Source organism: Blastomyces gilchristii (genome assembly GCF_000003855.2).
Source record: "Blastomyces gilchristii SLH14081 genomic scaffold supercont1.7, whole genome shotgun sequence".
NCBI lineage: Eukaryota > Fungi > Ascomycota > Eurotiomycetes > Onygenales > Ajellomycetaceae > Blastomyces > Blastomyces gilchristii.
Genome location: NW_003101676.1, coordinates 2,800,958 through 2,817,705, shown reverse-complemented (window position 1 = coordinate 2,817,705; position 16,748 = coordinate 2,800,958). Strand labels below are relative to the sequence as shown.

Genomic DNA, 16,748 nt, shown 5'->3' with positions numbered 1-16,748 from the left:
TGCAGGGATCAAAGGCTCAGTCAGACCTTGAGGTATACTGATTTTATAGTTGTTGTGTCTGCCGATTATGTATCAAGTACAGTTGCTGAGGTATCTTTTTGTACTTTTCTGTCGGGGATGGGCCAGATTGAGAGGGGTGGTACGAGGGTGAGACTTGGTGTTGATGTCTAGATACACTGAAGACAGACCGTGGAGGTTGCACTTCAGAAGTGGCTGTTGATTATGTGCTTGATATTATCACCGAGGTATCTTTTTGTATTTTTCTGCCGGGGATGGGCCAGATTAGGAAGGGCGGTACGAGGGTGGGACTTGGCGTTGGTGTTTTGGAACATCAAAGATGGACAGGGTTTTCGCGGAGGTCGCTCCTCAGATATCTCCACAACTACAGATCGGGGATCTTCCAAAATCGAGAAGATTGGTGCATATGGCTAGGTCTCTTCACCTTACAATTTGTATGGCAATTTGGCCCGGGGTTGTGGTGTGGTAGGGGAGAATGGGGGATAATCCCACACAGGAGTTTCGAACGACGTCTGGTTCACGTTTGGCTGGATAACTCCACCACCACACGGGGTATGCGGTCGGCGATGGGGTCAAAATGCTCGTATGATCGAGGGCTTTTCGATGGATCTATCGGCGGGTTCTTATTCGAAAAATCGAGCGAGTTCGTGGTGGAGCGGTTGGAATCTTTCTATGATGCTTCTCTGACTATTATACAGGTTCATCTCACATCTTTCATATAGAAGAATTTCAGTTGACTCTCAATTATTTTTATAAGATTTTTGTGTGATTATTACATAGATTCATCTCATAGATGAATCACTCTCTATAAGATCACTCTTATTAAAGAGAAGTATTTATAAGTTAATCTTTCACTTATTCTCACAAATCATTGTTCTTTAATACTGTAGAATTGTGAGGAATTTTTCATTCTTTTATTAACTCTGTAGAATTATAGAATCAAGATGTTTACAGTCTATAATTACTCTTTATAGTTATATAGAAAGATTCAGATCTGTAATTTATAATTACTCTTTATTTACTAGAGTAATCTGACTGTTTTATAAAATCACTTACAGTGTAAATAAATCTCTCTAAAGTAGTATAAATATCTCAGATCTATTTACAGAATCTCATCTTCTTTTCTCTTTTTCTATAACAGCTCTTATTCTTATAAACTGTGAGTATTATTATTCATCTATGAAGTGTTTTCACTTAGATAACAGAGAGAGAGTGTTTCTAACAATATTCATATATTAATTTAAGAACTTCTTAAGAATAAAAATTTTTTCAATTTTAATATCTTTATAAATAATGTCTGACTGCTGCTGAGCTTCTTATAAGTATCTCTATGACTCTTCTAATTACTTTTTACTGGCTGATGAAGTAGAGATATCACTGTTTATAATAGTATCTTCATCTCTTTCAGCTCTATCACTGTATTCAATCTTCAGATTAGTAGTTAATCTTATATCTTTCTCAGATCAGTTTCTGACTCTAAGTAGTGCAGTCTTACTCTTTACTATAAGTCTCTTTATAAGTAATTTCTTACAGACTCTAGCTGATAGTTCTTGTAAAACTTCTAATATTATTAATATCTTCTGCAGTCTCACAGATCTATAATTACTTCTCTTTTACTTATATAATCTCTGATTAGATATATGTAAATATGTCTAGATTCTCTATTAACAGTTCTCACACTGCAGCACATTTCTGAAATCTCATTATCAATGAGAGATGAGTTCTCAGATACTTATAAAATTCAGATAATTAAGATAATATAAATATTATAAATTTGTGATGAAAGTTAATCTGAGTAGATGAGCTCTCTCTCTATATCTCAATTGTTTTCAGACTGAATACTTCAGCATAACTAAGAGAGTGAATACAGCTTTATAAGAAGTATCTAATTATATATATAGATAATCAGTCTTCAAGACTCTGCTGTAACTATACATACTCTGATATCTGACTTCTCTGAAGTCTGTGCATTTTCAGTGATTTTTGTATTAAATGTAACAATTATCTGTACTGTAGATATAATACTCTCTATTTCTTTAAAGAGAGAAATTGATAGTTACAGAGAAGTTAAGTATTACAGATATTAAGAATATAAGTGTGAATTTTCTTTATTTTTTCTTTATTAATCTTTAAATTATGTTTACAGATCTATTTCTGTTTTCTTATTTTTTAATTTTAATAAGAATATAATTTCTTCTTCTCTTTATATACACTGTGAACTATTTATCTCAGTAGAAACTCATCATTTTATAGACTAGAATTTATAAATAACAGTGTTAATATCTTTATTATAATCAGATTCTTAGTGAAGACTGCATTTTTCTGACTTATCAGAATTTATAGTATGAAAGTCATGTCTCAGCTTTCACAGATATCTTATCTACTCAGATAATTCTTAAGTAAACTTATTCATCTTATCAGAATACTCTTATTACTGAACTTTGAATCAGAGCTTATAATCTCACTTCTCTGAGTTAATAATTTCTTTAATCTGATATTCTCTTTCACTCTCTAGTACTTTATAAATAGAGTAATAAGTTATAGAGTTCTCTTCTAAGAATTTCTTATATTCATAGAGTAAAGAGATATAAAAAATATTATATATCTATAACTCAGATAATAGTTTTAATCTATAGAACTATAAACTAACTTTCTTTATAATTTTATAAGACTCTGTCTATAAGAGATTCAGCTTCTTACTAGATCTTTATATAATAATATTTTCTAAACTCAGTCAGACTCTATTATCTTTCTTAAAACTTTTTATAATATACTTAAAGTTATAGTATCTCTTCTGATACTCTTGAGTCTTTCTTAAGAATTCACAGACTTTCTTCTAAATATTCTGAATTCTCTTAGCTTATTCACAGATATTATTATACTTTATAGTGTACTCTTACAGATTTATCAAGATCATCTGTAGATAAGTCTTAGTAAGTATCTCAAAAAGAGTTTTATCTATATTAACATGTTTTAAGTTATTATATATAAACTCTGTAAGTGATAATTAATATATTTAGTTATTCTGATTGTAATTAATAAAGTACTGTAGATATTATTTTAATATACTTATTAAATACTCTATTTAATTATCTATCTATTAATAAAAAGCTGTACTTAAATCTTATAAGATCTTCAGTATAATTATCAGATTAAATTAGAACTTCTCTATAAAGATTAATTCTCTATCTAAGATAATATTTACAGATAATTCATATAATTAGATTATATTACAGATAAAGATATAAGTTAAATTCTTTAACTTTAAGTTCTTATAAGTGAATATAAAGTATATCATCTTAGTAAAGTGATTCACTATTACTAGCACACTGTTAAAGCAGATATTATATATATTCTTACTTTCAGAGAGACTTATAAGAGTGTTTATTTCTAACTGTTTTCAAGGTTTCTATAAGATAAGTAGAGAAGTAATTTCTTTATATAATCTGAACTATACTATTTATAAATTCTGATAAATAGTATAAGAATTTACTATCTTCTTTATAAATTCTTATATCTTTGATTAGAAGTATTTTCTTATAAGTAACTTATAAGTTCTAGTATCTATAAAATAACTTATTAGAGAAGAGTTATAATATCTTTTAATAAGTTCTATATATAGAAACTCATTTATAGATATATAAATCTGACTCTCTCTTTATAAGAAATTATTTAAGTCTCTTTAATTCTTTATTTCTGTAAGATTAATCTCTGCTGTAAGTAGTTTCTGAATATACTGAGTATATTTATTCTTTAATTACAGTTCAGATAATCTGAATAGAAGATTTTATAAAAACTTATACTCTGTTTTCTCTTATATCAGATCTTCTGTAATACTTCTCAAAGTCTACAAACTCTTCAGATTATAGATACTCTCTTCAAGAATTCTTACAGAAATTCTTAGAGTGTTAACTTTCAGTATTATAGAGAGTAGTTATACAGACTTCTTCTCTCTCTTTTCTCTCTTCTCTTATAGAGAATTAAGAGACTCTTCAGTTAATCTCTTTATAACACTCAGTCTGAGTATTCTATAAAGCTTTTCTATCTTCTCTAGTCTTTCTATGTCTGTTATTCTAATCTTTTTAATATAGTCTGATCTGTGAGAGAATCTGTCTGCTGAGTTCTTAGTTCTCTTGATATACTCTATCTTGAATCAGAACTCACTCAGTCTCTGAGCTCAGTGAATCTGCTACTTTGAGAGTTTCTTAATTAAAGTAAACTATTATAAGCTATTATAATCAGTTCTAACAGTAATCACTTTCATAAGACTCTCAAAGTAGTGATATCAGTGATGAAAGAATTTCACTATTATAAGAAACTCTTGATTATAAATATTATAGTTAATCTTCATAGATTACATCTTTCATAAGAAAAAGATCACTGAAACCTAGTTCTCATTTAACTATAGTTGTGAGACTATTTCTGAAATTGTAAAGAAGAAGATATCTATCTTTAATCTGATTAAGAGTAAGAAATCAAAGTGAAACAGTATCACTATATCTGTAAATATCTGTTTCAATCTTATAAAGATCTTATAAGCTTCTGAGATAAGAAAGTTCTTACAGCTCTCTCTTCTCAATAATTCTTTCATTCTCTATTTATAGAATGACTTCTTCTTATTTTCATTCTTCAGTATATCTGTAAGAGTCAAGAAGATTCTTATAAATGCAAAGATAAACTGTCTATAGAAATTCACAAAGCTCAGAAAGATCTGAATCTCATGAATACTAGTTAACTTCAGTTATGATAGAATATAACTACGTGATATCGTCCCCCGTGGAAGCAGTTGACTGTGACCAAGAAAATATCAGATATCCAGTAGGGCACGCAGTAATCTAGTGATATTTCCGTAATTTCTAAATTACACGATCATCAGCTGCGCGTTCAGCATAAGAAAATATCATTGACGCAAACGCAACCCCTCCCTCAAATTCGTCGAAAACCCCCGATCGTATATATTGACCACATCCTTCAGGCTTTTTACTCTCATCCATCTTGTATCGGGGGCCGCGTCCAAATCCACAGGTTGGGTGACTGAGGTACATTCCCTAGCCAGACTAAACCCAACCCTTGGGGGATGTCCATCGTCTGTGAAAATCAGGGTTTGGTCAACCTGGATTGGCCATGAAACGTATGGTTCGACAATGTCCGCATCCGGATGCTTTTCGGGATATATTTCACTTTTCCTTGCTTTGAATACGAGTCCGTCTGCAATATCGTCTCGCCAGTCGCCCCACTTTGCGCTCTCGTTGGTAGTCATACCGCTCCAGATCAAGTACACATGGTAAAGAAACATCGCAAGGGGCAGCAGCGAGGTAAGCAGAGCTAGCATGAAAACCCCCCCAACAATAATGTCATCCGCAATTGCATATCCCCAGAATTGGAAATACAACCCCCATTCAATTCCTTTGGCCCAGTGTCTGGAATGTACTGCGGTAGGAAAACTTAGGACTAATGTGTCCTGTAAATGCCGATCGAGTAGGCAGTATCCCAGATAGCTTCCGTAGGAGAGCAACACAAACATCGATAGCAGGAGCGCTAAGAAATAGCCGTAGTTGTTCTGGCCAACGCAATTCATCAACCATATACAATGATGATCATGTCTAGCAACACATACATTGCAAATGCTACAATGCTTACTTCTAGCAGGCTTCAGAGTATGGCAAGTTCGACAGACATAGCCAGGATGAAACAAAATTCGATCATAGGGATACGATCGCATGTGCTCCCGGAGGTTCTCTCGCGTGATAGTGGAAGTTGTAAAAACAGAGCTATACAAGAACCAATACGGCAACATAACGACGACTGGAATGCATAGCTTGTGGAATATCCCAATCCTTGGCCAGACGGCTGGAACGAACATCACTTCCGCGCCCACGAGCAGTACCAGGAATAATATCTACGGCCGTATGAGTAACTCTGAGATTCTTAAACTATTGACTCGGATAGTCACGTACCAATACCACTGGATGGTTTTCATATAGTAAATAATTCCCGGACCGGCTTCCCCATCGTGAGACCCGGCCTCCACAAATGGCGCCATCAACCAAGCGCAGAAGCTTGGGAAAATGGATCCAGATGATACGATGCAGGAAACCAATTGGAGTTTTTCTGAAACCAAACCCAGCTTATTAGAATTCAGAATTATAACAAACAGGGACTCTATAAAAGACAAAGTCGTGGAATACCTCAAGGCTGGGAGTCTCCCAAATAGAGCAACGAATGTCAGGAACGACAAAACAAGAACCACCACCACAACAGTCCCAAGTGTTCCCATCTTGCCTGCCTTGGGACACCTAATGAAGAAAATGTAAGCCGCAAAGGAGAATTTAAATTGTTTCTTCTCTAGACCCAGACCTTCAAAGGCCCATCCCGAGGTCAGAAAAGCTCCGATTCATCCCCTATATCGAGGTAAAGTTGTTGTTGTGTTGTTTGAGATATAAATGCTGACATTTTGCGCAACTTTTCGTTGTTTGGGCGCAGGGAGCTGATAAGAACCTTATCTCCACGTGACTTGACAGGTGCCCAGGTGATGTGGTGATGTCGGAAACCTACAGAATAGGTAGTGTACCAACCATGCTTGATATGAGAGGTTATTCACAAAAGACATATACAGAATATGCCAGGTCCCGCTGTGGTCTATTCGGGCGTCTCTAATGCAAATATGACTAGTGGATTGTTCAAAGACACAAAGTTTTGGCTGTCAAGAACCGTCCCATCCAGATCATGGATAATTCAGCAGATTCAAGTAAGCCTATACAAACAAAATGCATTGTTTCGTTTACAAACTGTAATGCTGACTGCTGCTAGGCCAATGGTGGGAAGGTAGTACTCCTGGAAAAGGATGCTGATGTCCTCCTTGTGGACCACATGAGAGGGAACAACCCCCCTGGCTCGTTCGTAGACCCCAGTAACACTATGTTTATTGCTCACCTAGATAACATCTTGATAGAATATCTTTCCAGTATATCGAAAAGTCCATTCAGAACGGGAGATTGGAGAGTCTAGAAGACCACCGTGCTGGTCCTGAGGCCATGTATGTCCGCCCTGTTGGGTCGACCATCACGCGCCCGAAGTCCCACAGATCTGCCTTCACTGCGAAGGATGATCAAATTCTATATGACTGGGTGAAACCTTTTGAAGAGAAAGGGGGGCGGATAGGAGGCAATAAAATCTATCAGCAACTTGCAGAAAAGGTATTTTTCGCTCTCAATGAATAAATGCTTTTGCCTACTACAGGTATATCTACTAAGTGGGGATGAATTCAGTATCCTCATCATACGTTTCAATCCTGGCGTGATCGTTACCTGAAAAAGGTCAAAGATCGCTCACGACCTGTTGCTCCAGAGCGTGGGAGCAGCAGTGCGTCATCTGCCCGCCAGGCAGACCGAAAAACAAGGACCCAGGAGAGGCACCCAGTGGATACATCTAAAGCCGGAGCTCCCGGTTCGAGCAGCCACAGATACGAAAGATTTACGAAAGAAGAGAAAGAGGACTTACTCAATCATGTAAAGGATATTCTCAATATTGAAGAGGGCAAAGAAGGTGAGGCCTGGTCCGCGTATGCTGAAAATGTATGACGTCCGCAGATCCTTAATTGTGCATCGTTTCTCTTTTTCTAACCTAGAACTACGATAGACCGGGAAATCTGTTGCGGAATGGAAGTCCTTTTTTCATAACGTTATCCTTCCAGAGTACAAGGCAAGGAGATCGAAACCTGACCCCTCTCGCAGGACTCCACAAGCAAATCGCCATGAAGCAACTGCCACTCCTTCGCCTAGTACTGAATCTTCCAGGAGACAACGTAGTGAAAGCCACAACCATTTGCCCGTTCCCGAGAGTGGGAAGCCACAACATTTCACTCCCCGGAAGAAACAGCGCATAGATATTAGAAAACGACGGCAGAGCGCAGTAGATATCCCTTCCACCGGAATAGAATCTAGCTCCGCGAAACGTCGAAAACGAAGTACTATTGGGCACATACCCCAAGCATCGGCATCTCCATCCGCTACAAGCATCCAATCCGATAAAATAGTGACTTCGAAGCGTCCGCCAGGAGACTCTCGCTCTTCCTCTACTCGGGAAGGAAGCACACATTCAAAATTCGACTCCCCCTATCCCGGTAACAGCGAAAAGTCCGGCTCCGCAAGCTGTGCGGTGTCCACCACCAACTCAGCATCAGAGGAACGTTTTGAAACTGCCCCTCAACAATTTCGACAGGAGACTTTGGAAAGTCATTATCAAACCCCTCCTCAGCTCCTAGATCGCGAAGGCGAGTTAAACGGCTCTCAAACGCCCCAGCCAACCCCAGTTACAGATGGAGATGCGCGCGCGGGTAACGGACCCTCATCCTCGGCGGATGATCAACCCTCCATCGAGCACATGGACGAATGGATCGCCTCCAAAACCACTGGCCGCAATGCATACACCCAGCAGCAAGTGCTCGAGGCTCTTGCCTGCACCACGATGGACCCCGATCTAGCTGATACAGTGCTCGAGACGATGGCAGCTGGGAAGGGAATACCCGATAATGTTAGAGGGGTTTGGACGCAAGAAGACGATGAATGCCTTGAAGCGCCGGATTCGAAGGGCATTGAGGCTGTGCTGCAGAAGCATGGGGATGAGCTTTTCAATGCGCGGTTTGAGTATATAATGACCCGCAGAGAGGTGATAATCCAAATGGAGGACCCAGCCGAGTGATGGAAGACGCTTCATTTAAGACATTTTCTCGGCGCCCTTCTTTCCTTTCATTTTTGCTGGTTTGTGATATCCAATGACCGTCAGTGGGATTGAAGCCGAAAAAATTATATACAAGTTCATATTCCAAGATACCTTGAAGCTGAAAGCGCTACATGGTCAAATGCTAAATTATCAATAAACACCCATTACTAACGTTAGCTTGCTTAAATTTAAAGCACCCAAACGAGAACTCAGGAATTCATCTTTTAAATAAAATCAAAAGACCAGAGCTAGGAAGCAGATGAAAATAAAAGAAGACTAGGAAATAAGAGAAGAAGAACGCCTAGAAAAGCACAAAATATTGAAAAGAAGGCCAATAAAGGGCGAGAAGAATTACAGATACTTCAATTTCCTGTCTTTCCTGTCCTTTAAAAGTTGAAAGAAAGCCAGCCATGGTAGTAAAAGAGTAACGACAAAGCCAAGACTAAAAGCTAAAAGATATAGTAGAACACAGTATTGGGAAGTAATTTTTTTTCTCCATGATCCTTGAATCACTAACCAATATCACACGGGGGGAAAACACCTTCCGAATTATTTGTTGCGTTACAAAGTACCAGAAATTTGCGGATATGAAAGATAAGGGTAGAAAGTTGGTTTGGGTTTCACGGCGGTCGGTCCGGAAACGGCACCTTCTGTCTTGACATACCGCCAGCCAGGAAGAGGAGTGCAGAAAATTCATGATAGAGATATATATCCAAGAGGACGACCGTTTGGTAACCTCCTTGACAATATAAAGTAGGAAAGAGTCAAGGCTAGTGGGGCAGCATAGGACTAAGCGTCCTTGAAAACCCTGTATGAAAGTCAGCATGGCGTTCAAGATGTTAGGAGGGAAGCATTTAATGGTACATACAAATGTTGTTCGTAAAATTGTAGCATCTAGGATATCGCATCAGTTTAATCAAGCATCACGATAGCACTTTTGACAGCAAAATATCGACATTGCATACCTTCTGCGGACACTTTTCATAACATTGCTGAATCGAGACTTTGGCTTTCTTGTCGTTATTCCAGTTGAGGTACACAAATAAATTACCTGTGGGTGGATCGCGCATTATTGTATCGATGGACTTGACCTGTGAATCCCAGTTCTTCGTTTTCGGTACCCAATCCGCAACATTATTTTCCGTTTCTGGTGTCTCATTCGATTCCGAGGCGCGAGATGTCTTTGACCTTTTGCTGGCCGCCGTGCCGCGTGTGGGTGTAGACGTCGTAATGGACTTCCGTTTTTTCGACGACTTCTCAGGTCGTCCGCCTATCAAGGAGAAATACTCTTTCATAACATCCTCGGCGCCCCCTCTAACATGATGTTAGGCTTTGGCCTTAGGAATTGGGGTTGGGGGCAGTTAGGGGGAATACACTAGATTTTCCTCTGGTTCAAGCGTCTGATCTTCTGGATTTTCATAGCCTTTCCATTTTACCTGGAGCAGTAGAGTGCCCTGGAATCTTTTGTCAGTTGATCCCACCCTTTGTATAGAGAGCGCTTTTCGATACCCACATCTTTGGCAAACTCATGTCCCATAATCTTCTCAACGACATATCTACACAAGACGGAAATCATTAGGAAACATGTCTTAGCATTTGCATTGCTTCTTTTGCTTACACATTGTCGTCCTCTTCACCAGTCTCGTCCTGGTCCTCATCCTCGGCCGTTTTCTTGGTGGACGGTAGCTTGTCTTCGGGCTCATTGAAGGGGATAGATTCCCCTCCAGATTCATCTTCGCTCGATTGAAGGGCAGCTATATAGAAGAGTAACAGTTAATCGCATTGTCAAAGCCCCCAATTCAGGACGGCGCAAAAAGGGACTCACGAGGCATGATTGAATCCACACAAGTAGCTGGGAATGTATCAAATCCGCGTCCAGTCCTAGTAGTAGAGATATTCTTGTGAATAAAAAGCTGAGCCAGCCGTCACTCTATTGAGCTATAATGGGATTTTCCTCTCTCCTTGAGGCGATGACATCCAGGTCGCGAATTGCAACTGCGCGCGTTGTTTGGAGGTGGTTGGGAACTAAAATAACATCCGGATCGGGAAGGAAGTTTGACTAGTGACTAGACTAAGTTAGTTAGTTAGTTAGTTACATAATCCAGAAATTATTCCACTTCGTCAACGCCGCATATCAACCGATGCCGACAGCAGCAGAGACAGTCTTGCATTCGGACTCCGCTAACTCCAATTCTCAACAATCTGTAGCTTCTTTGTGGACTTTTTGATTTATTTCGCTTCTATTATACTCTCGGAATATCTCAACCCAAGGCGTTCTACCGCCTAGCGGTCCACCTTCAATATGGCGATGCGTATGTCAATGCCCCTCCATGAGCTGGTATCGTTTTTATAAACATCACTGACTTGTTCTCGGGAAACAGAGCTTGATATGTCCCAAGGTATATTACTCACCTCTCTCCTCGGATCTTCGCTGAGAACCCCTGAATTTTAACAAAATACCGTGGTTGGAAATAGCCTCTGTTGTGAAGGATGAGCAAGGGCGGCCGTTTATCGTTGTTCGAGAGTATGTTTCAACTGTCCCTGAAAGCCCAATCTGCGTGAGGATTATATAGAGACAAGCTTTTGACGTGTGAAACTGCAGCCAAGGGAAGAAGAAACGACAGAGCGGGACTGAAGCGGTCAAATCACACATCGTTGCCGCGAAGACAGTGTCGAACATTGTGAAAACATCTCTGGTGCGCAAGGCTTTTTCCGGTCAACTATCACCGATACATCATTCTAAAAGACACTCGTAGGGCCCACGTGGATTGGATAAAATTCTTATTTCGCCGGATGGGGATATCACTGTCACAAACGATGGAGCTACCATTCTCTCTCAGGTCCGTAATTTCTTCGACATTTCAACACATATGGGCCTTATTGTTAACTCTTGGTGGTAGATGGAAATATCGAACAATGTTGCCAAGCTTCTTGTCGAACTTTCGAAATCGCAGGATGACGAAATTGGAGATGGAACAACTGGAGTTGTCGTCCTAGCTGGGGCCCTTCTGGAACAGGCTGCCGATTTAATTGACAAGGGCATCCACCCCATTAGAATAGCTGATGGCTATGACCAGGCCTGTGATATCGCTGTTCAGGAACTAGACCGAATCAGCGATGAGATGAAGTTCTCCTTAGACGATCGAGAAAACCTGATCAAGGTCGCCAAGACAAGTCTGGGGAGCAAGATGTGTGTTCCGCTCGGTGCTCATTCTGAAAATCGTAGATCCCCATGCTGACTATTCGATGCAGTGTTTCGAAAGCTCATGACCATTTCGCAAACATGGCTGTAGATGCAGTTCTATCCGTCGCAGATCTGGAACGGAAGGATGTCGACTTCGAGCTCATTAAGGTTGACGGTAAAGTTGGCGGTGCTCTCGAGGACTCCCTCCTTGTCAAGGGTGTCATTATCGACAAAGACTTCTCGCATCCTCAAATGCCCGACCAAGTTAAGGACGCCAAGATCGCGATTCTGACCTGTGCATTTGAACCCCCCAAGCCCAAAACGAAGCATAAGCTTGACATAACGAGTGTTGAGGAATTTAAGAAGCTGCAAGCATATGAGACGGATAAATTCACAGAGATGGTCCAACAACTCAAAGACACCGGTGCGAATCTTGTCATCTGTCAGTGGGGCTTTGATGATGAGGCGAACCATCTTCTCCTCCAGAACAGCTTGCCCGCCGTCCGATGGGTAGGGGGACCAGAGATAGAGTTAATCGCCATTGCTACCAACGGAAGGATTGTACCGCGCTTTGAGGATTTGAGCTCGGAGAAGCTAGGGACTGCTGGTATCGTGCGCGAGATGAGTTTCGGTACGACCAGGGAAAAAATGTTGATAATCGAGGAGTGCGCAAACACTCGCGCTGTGACCGTCTTCCTACGTGGCAGTAATAAGATGGTATGCAAACACGCCCACCTCCATTCGCTTTTCTTACGAAACTTGAAAATTAAAGCTAATTTACTAAACCTACGTTAGATCGTTGATGAAGCTAAGAGGTCATTGCACGATGCTCTCTGCGTCGTAAGGAATCTTGTACGGGATAACCGTGTTGTGTACGGCGGCGGTGCTGCCGAAATTGCCTGTTCTCTTGCTGTAGAGGATGCTTCTGTTAAGGTATGACTTTTCATACAGTTGACAACTATGCTAAGTTGCAACATCCGACTGTCAGGTACTAATTGTTTTTTTTTTAATCGTGCAACTTATAGAGCCCCGGACTCGCCCAATATGCCATGCGCGCCTTTGCAGACGCTCTGGATAGCATTCCCATGGCACTAGCAGAAAATTCCGGCCTCAGTCCTATTGAGACCCTTGCCTCCATTAAGTCCCGCCAGCTGAAGGAAAATAATCCCTGTCTTGGTGTGGATTGCATGAACACTGGCAGCAATGGTTTGTGTCCCCGACCACCGCCCTCTCCCGACTGATAGCACCCCTCTTGACAAGACGGAGACTAATCAATATTCACTCCTTCCAGACATGAAGCAACATTTTGTGATTGACCCCTTAATTAGCAAGCGCCAACAACTCCTGCTCGCAACTCAATTATGTCGCTTGGTTCTGAAAGTATGTTGCCCTTGATATACAACCCATGCTAGAGTCTGCCTTAATTCTGTTCACATCCTAACTCTGTTGATGATAGGTCAACAACGTCATTATTGCTGGCGATGATGAAGCCGAATATTAAATGACCTTGCTTTTTTATGCATCTCGAGCAACGAACAGGGGACAAATAAAATATAAAAGTAAAAAGCAACGACCTCTCTCTAATATTTCGAGGTCTTGTGGGGTTAGGCATCTTGCATCATGTTGGCACTAGAGTACAGTTTCTTAAAGAACAAAAAGCACGCAGTTGAGACAGAATAATGGAGAAATATACCGCGTCATTGCAGATAACTAAACACTTCCCTGACATGCCTTTGGACTATACATGTACGTTACCAATCCGGCATATGTCTCATAAGTGTCGATGATGTAAACACATCCCTGCAGAATCGCGCCTGGTCTTCCCATCCCATCCCGGCTCGGCTGATTTTCGCAGCTCCTCAAGTTTCTGCATCTAGTCATCCTCAAAACCGAATGAAGTCGCACTCTAACATATCATTTAATCGTTGACTAATACTGATGATACCCGCCACGCGACCTTTAGTAATACTTATGATCTAGTTAACCATGCACAGTACTATCATACCATAAGCAAACCACTCTCAATCTTTATGGTTAAATTGCTTAGTTCACCAATCCATATCAGGGCTCCAGTTACATGTCCAAATTTGCACATGAATTCCCAACAGAACCAGCAAGCTCTGTAATGTATATTCATCAGGATATTACCGTGCCTTCTCTTTTACATCATACCGTTACCATCGCATACAGATCGAGAACGATTGTAGCCACCTACATGACATACAGTTCATAACACGGGCCTGATACCAGAATGTCTGTAGGCGGACCCCGTCATTCAGCCGGCACTTTCCACCTTCCTTGGCCTAAACAACTTGTCTTGTAGTCTTACTTCCTAAGTGTTGCCCACAGTAAAAAATAATGAGTGAGGTTTGATTGCCATCATCGAGGAACGGGATTAGCGTTATTCTATATGGTTCCCATGGAGAAAAGTAGAAATCTGCAGCCAGTAGCTGTGATATCGGAGTCCGCTCGGTCGCCGGAGCGGTCCGTCACGAAAGTTCAATCAAGAGTCGAGGACTCCATTATTAAAATCGCCGCGGAGTTTGTTGGGTTGGAATGTTCGAGATGCATCTGGGCCCTGCAGCTCCGGGGCGGAACATTATGTTATCTTGACGAGCCTGACTCCGCCTATCTACTCATTATTATTCCTAATTGCCTGCGATCATGACTGACTGGTTCGTTTTGGCGTGCTCTCCATTAGAATTGTTAACGCTGCTGGTGCAGTCCAGCTAACGCCAAATCAATGGGGCTTAATGGTCAACCAGATGCTGAAAATCGCTTGGGAGGCGATTTCCAACTTCCATATTTTTGGCACGCACTGGGCTCTATTATTTATTGCTGATATTCGCCAAATTCAAAATGAAAAGCAGCAGCAATATACCATTCATGATTGGTCCTTGCTTCCTGCCCAGGTACCTGGGCGATTTTTTTGAATTCTGCAGGGGGATTAACCTGGCTGTCAAACGAGAGTGGCTCTCATTCTGATTGGAACACAGGTCATGGTAAGAGGTACCATTTGTAAAGTTAAAGTTACTATCCAAACTTCCCCGGAGCGGCCTATCCAGCTTCGAAGGACGGAATCCAGCACGGGTTCCGATAGTGTGGCTTGACTGGCCACAAGTGGTAGCCTCTAGGGGCAGCGGGGAAGGCGGAATCGTAACACCTCCCCAGGATGGATCGCCGCAGGAATCAGGTTGTCGGTACCGACTAGTGAGCGGAAAAGGCCTGGAGCTGCTATCGACTAGCGATGAGGCGACTTTGGATAATGCCAAAGCTAACTTGCTTTTATCGTTAACGTAGTTTATTGACTGGACGTTCTAATGCGGTGACAATTTCCGGTGCACTCCTGCGATATATACGGTGTACGGTACGGGAGGCGAGAGTATCTCGAGGCTTTGCAATCGGGTATGGCGATCGCAGCACCATCGACGACCTGCTGGCGGGGAATGCCTCCAATTCAATCGGTTCGTTTCCATACTTGCCTGAACGGAATGAATGAATATTCTTTGAACGAGGCGGGTTTGATATGATAGGCATCCGCTTTGGCGGGCCGCAAAACTCGCTTTCCCATCAACTATCAGCGCAGGGATCCCTTCCTAGTAATTGTTCTTCATGAAAGCTAGCGAATGACTTCAGAGATATCTGCCATGTGGCACCATGCCCATGTCAAGCGTTCAAGCAGACAATCCCCAATATCGCTTCGAAGTATCAAGAATAATATGCCTGTCACAAAGCAAGTCTCACATCCTCATCCTCCTCAGCTGCGGCCTGTGGCCTGCGGGGCCAAATAATCCAAGGACGACGTGATCGCTCCCATTGCCCTGGACTTGGAATGCGCCATTGCTTTGAGAGCTGCCTTCCCGGCTTCCGCGTGCGCTAGTCCCACCAGGAAGTGCTGCTTCTTTTCCGCTTCAGAGTTAGCGGGTGGGTTCCTCCCAGCAGCTGCGGGGGTGGAAAAGGGGGGAGGTTGCATCGGTCCAAGCCCAGCTCCTCACGCAAAACTTACGAGACATCGCAACATCACCGTTATTTGCTCGCCCCCTGCTTTGTGTAAGCTGCTGATTTTGCCTTCTGTACAGAGAGTACCGTACCGTACCTCTAACTCTGAATTTTTCATTTTTCATTTTACAGCTCGTGTGTTTTACATCCGTACTGTATGTTTGTTATGCTTTGTATGCTATGTATGGTGTATCATCTCGAATATTGTCCCCCCCAACATTCATATCTGGTGGTAATGAATTTTAGAACCGGTTGTGTGGTCGTCTGGGCGGCCTTCGCGCATTCATCAGTCCCCCAAGGCTACGGCGACCTGATCCAAGGCTCCAAGCAGGGTCGGTCTCCAAGTGTTTGTTCGCTGCATCCATGTTGCATTGGCAGTAGGAATTGGCCGCCAGAGGCCAAACACAGGAACATGGGATGGATGGGGCTTCCTCCCATGTAATTGCAATGTTGTTAGCAATTTCCGCTCTTCGTAACATTTCACCGATACAGCGATACAGACCTCGAGACAGGAACTCGAAGTGTACTATGCCGTAGTTATCCAAAGAGGCCCGCGAGTATGTCCAAAGTCCGTTAGTAGGAAAACAGCCCCATACACGGCTCGTTCTGTCTCCGCCATTGTTCAGAGATCCCCGACGAAACTAGCAGCTCCCCCTCTCGACTCCACTCCCGTCCTCATGACTCTTCTCCTCGATAACCTCGGAATAATAATAATGGCAGAGAGCGAGCGAGCGAGCGCGCACCCTCGATCAGCATCAATAATAAATAATAGCCTTGCAGACGGAGGGACTTCCCGTCGTCCCTTGCCCTAGCGCGTCCCAATAAC

General features: G+C 41.7%; 4 protein-coding genes across 4 annotated transcripts; 2 read left to right on the top strand and 2 right to left on the bottom strand.

Annotated features, from left to right (window-relative positions):
• Window positions 1–58: 58 nt before the first annotated feature.
• Window positions 59–740, top strand: BDBG_17043 (uncharacterized protein; the record flags this gene model as incomplete). The annotated part of the gene is made up of 1 exon (XM_031724851.1): window positions 59–740. Exon 1 carries the CDS (start codon window positions 273–275, stop codon window positions 738–740), a length of 468 nt encoding a protein of 155 aa, XP_031578290.1. The 5' UTR covers window positions 59–272.
• A 4,032-nt stretch (window positions 741–4,772) lies between these two features.
• BDBG_04390 (DHHC zinc finger domain-containing protein) lies at window positions 4,773–6,472 on the bottom strand. Its single transcript, XM_002625475.2, has 3 exons — window positions 6,207–6,472; window positions 5,976–6,129; window positions 4,773–5,917 (listed from the first exon to the last, which is right to left on the bottom strand). Exons 1-3 carry the CDS (start codon window positions 6,293–6,295, stop codon window positions 4,919–4,921), a joined length of 1,242 nt encoding a protein of 413 aa, XP_002625521.1. The 5' UTR covers window positions 6,296–6,472; the 3' UTR covers window positions 4,773–4,918.
• Window positions 4,852–9,232, top strand: BDBG_04389 (transcription factor Rap1). Its single transcript, XM_031721647.1, has 7 exons — window positions 4,852–5,333; window positions 5,501–6,395; window positions 6,502–6,766; window positions 6,829–6,914; window positions 6,971–7,214; window positions 7,287–7,592; window positions 7,657–9,232. Exons 3-7 carry the CDS (start codon window positions 6,638–6,640, stop codon window positions 8,716–8,718), a joined length of 1,827 nt encoding a protein of 608 aa, XP_031578289.1. The 5' UTR covers window positions 4,852–5,333; window positions 5,501–6,395; window positions 6,502–6,637; the 3' UTR covers window positions 8,719–9,232.
• On the bottom strand, window positions 7,531–10,887 carry BDBG_04388 (chromo domain-containing protein). Its single transcript, XM_002625473.2, has 7 exons — window positions 10,565–10,887; window positions 10,358–10,493; window positions 10,253–10,295; window positions 10,114–10,193; window positions 9,705–10,053; window positions 9,608–9,633; window positions 7,531–9,547 (listed from the first exon to the last, which is right to left on the bottom strand). The coding sequence occupies exons 1-7, from the start codon at window positions 10,569–10,571 to the stop codon at window positions 9,529–9,531; spliced, it is 660 nt and encodes a 219-aa protein (XP_002625519.1). The 5' UTR covers window positions 10,572–10,887; the 3' UTR covers window positions 7,531–9,528.
• Window positions 10,888–16,748: the final 5,861 nt, after the last annotated feature.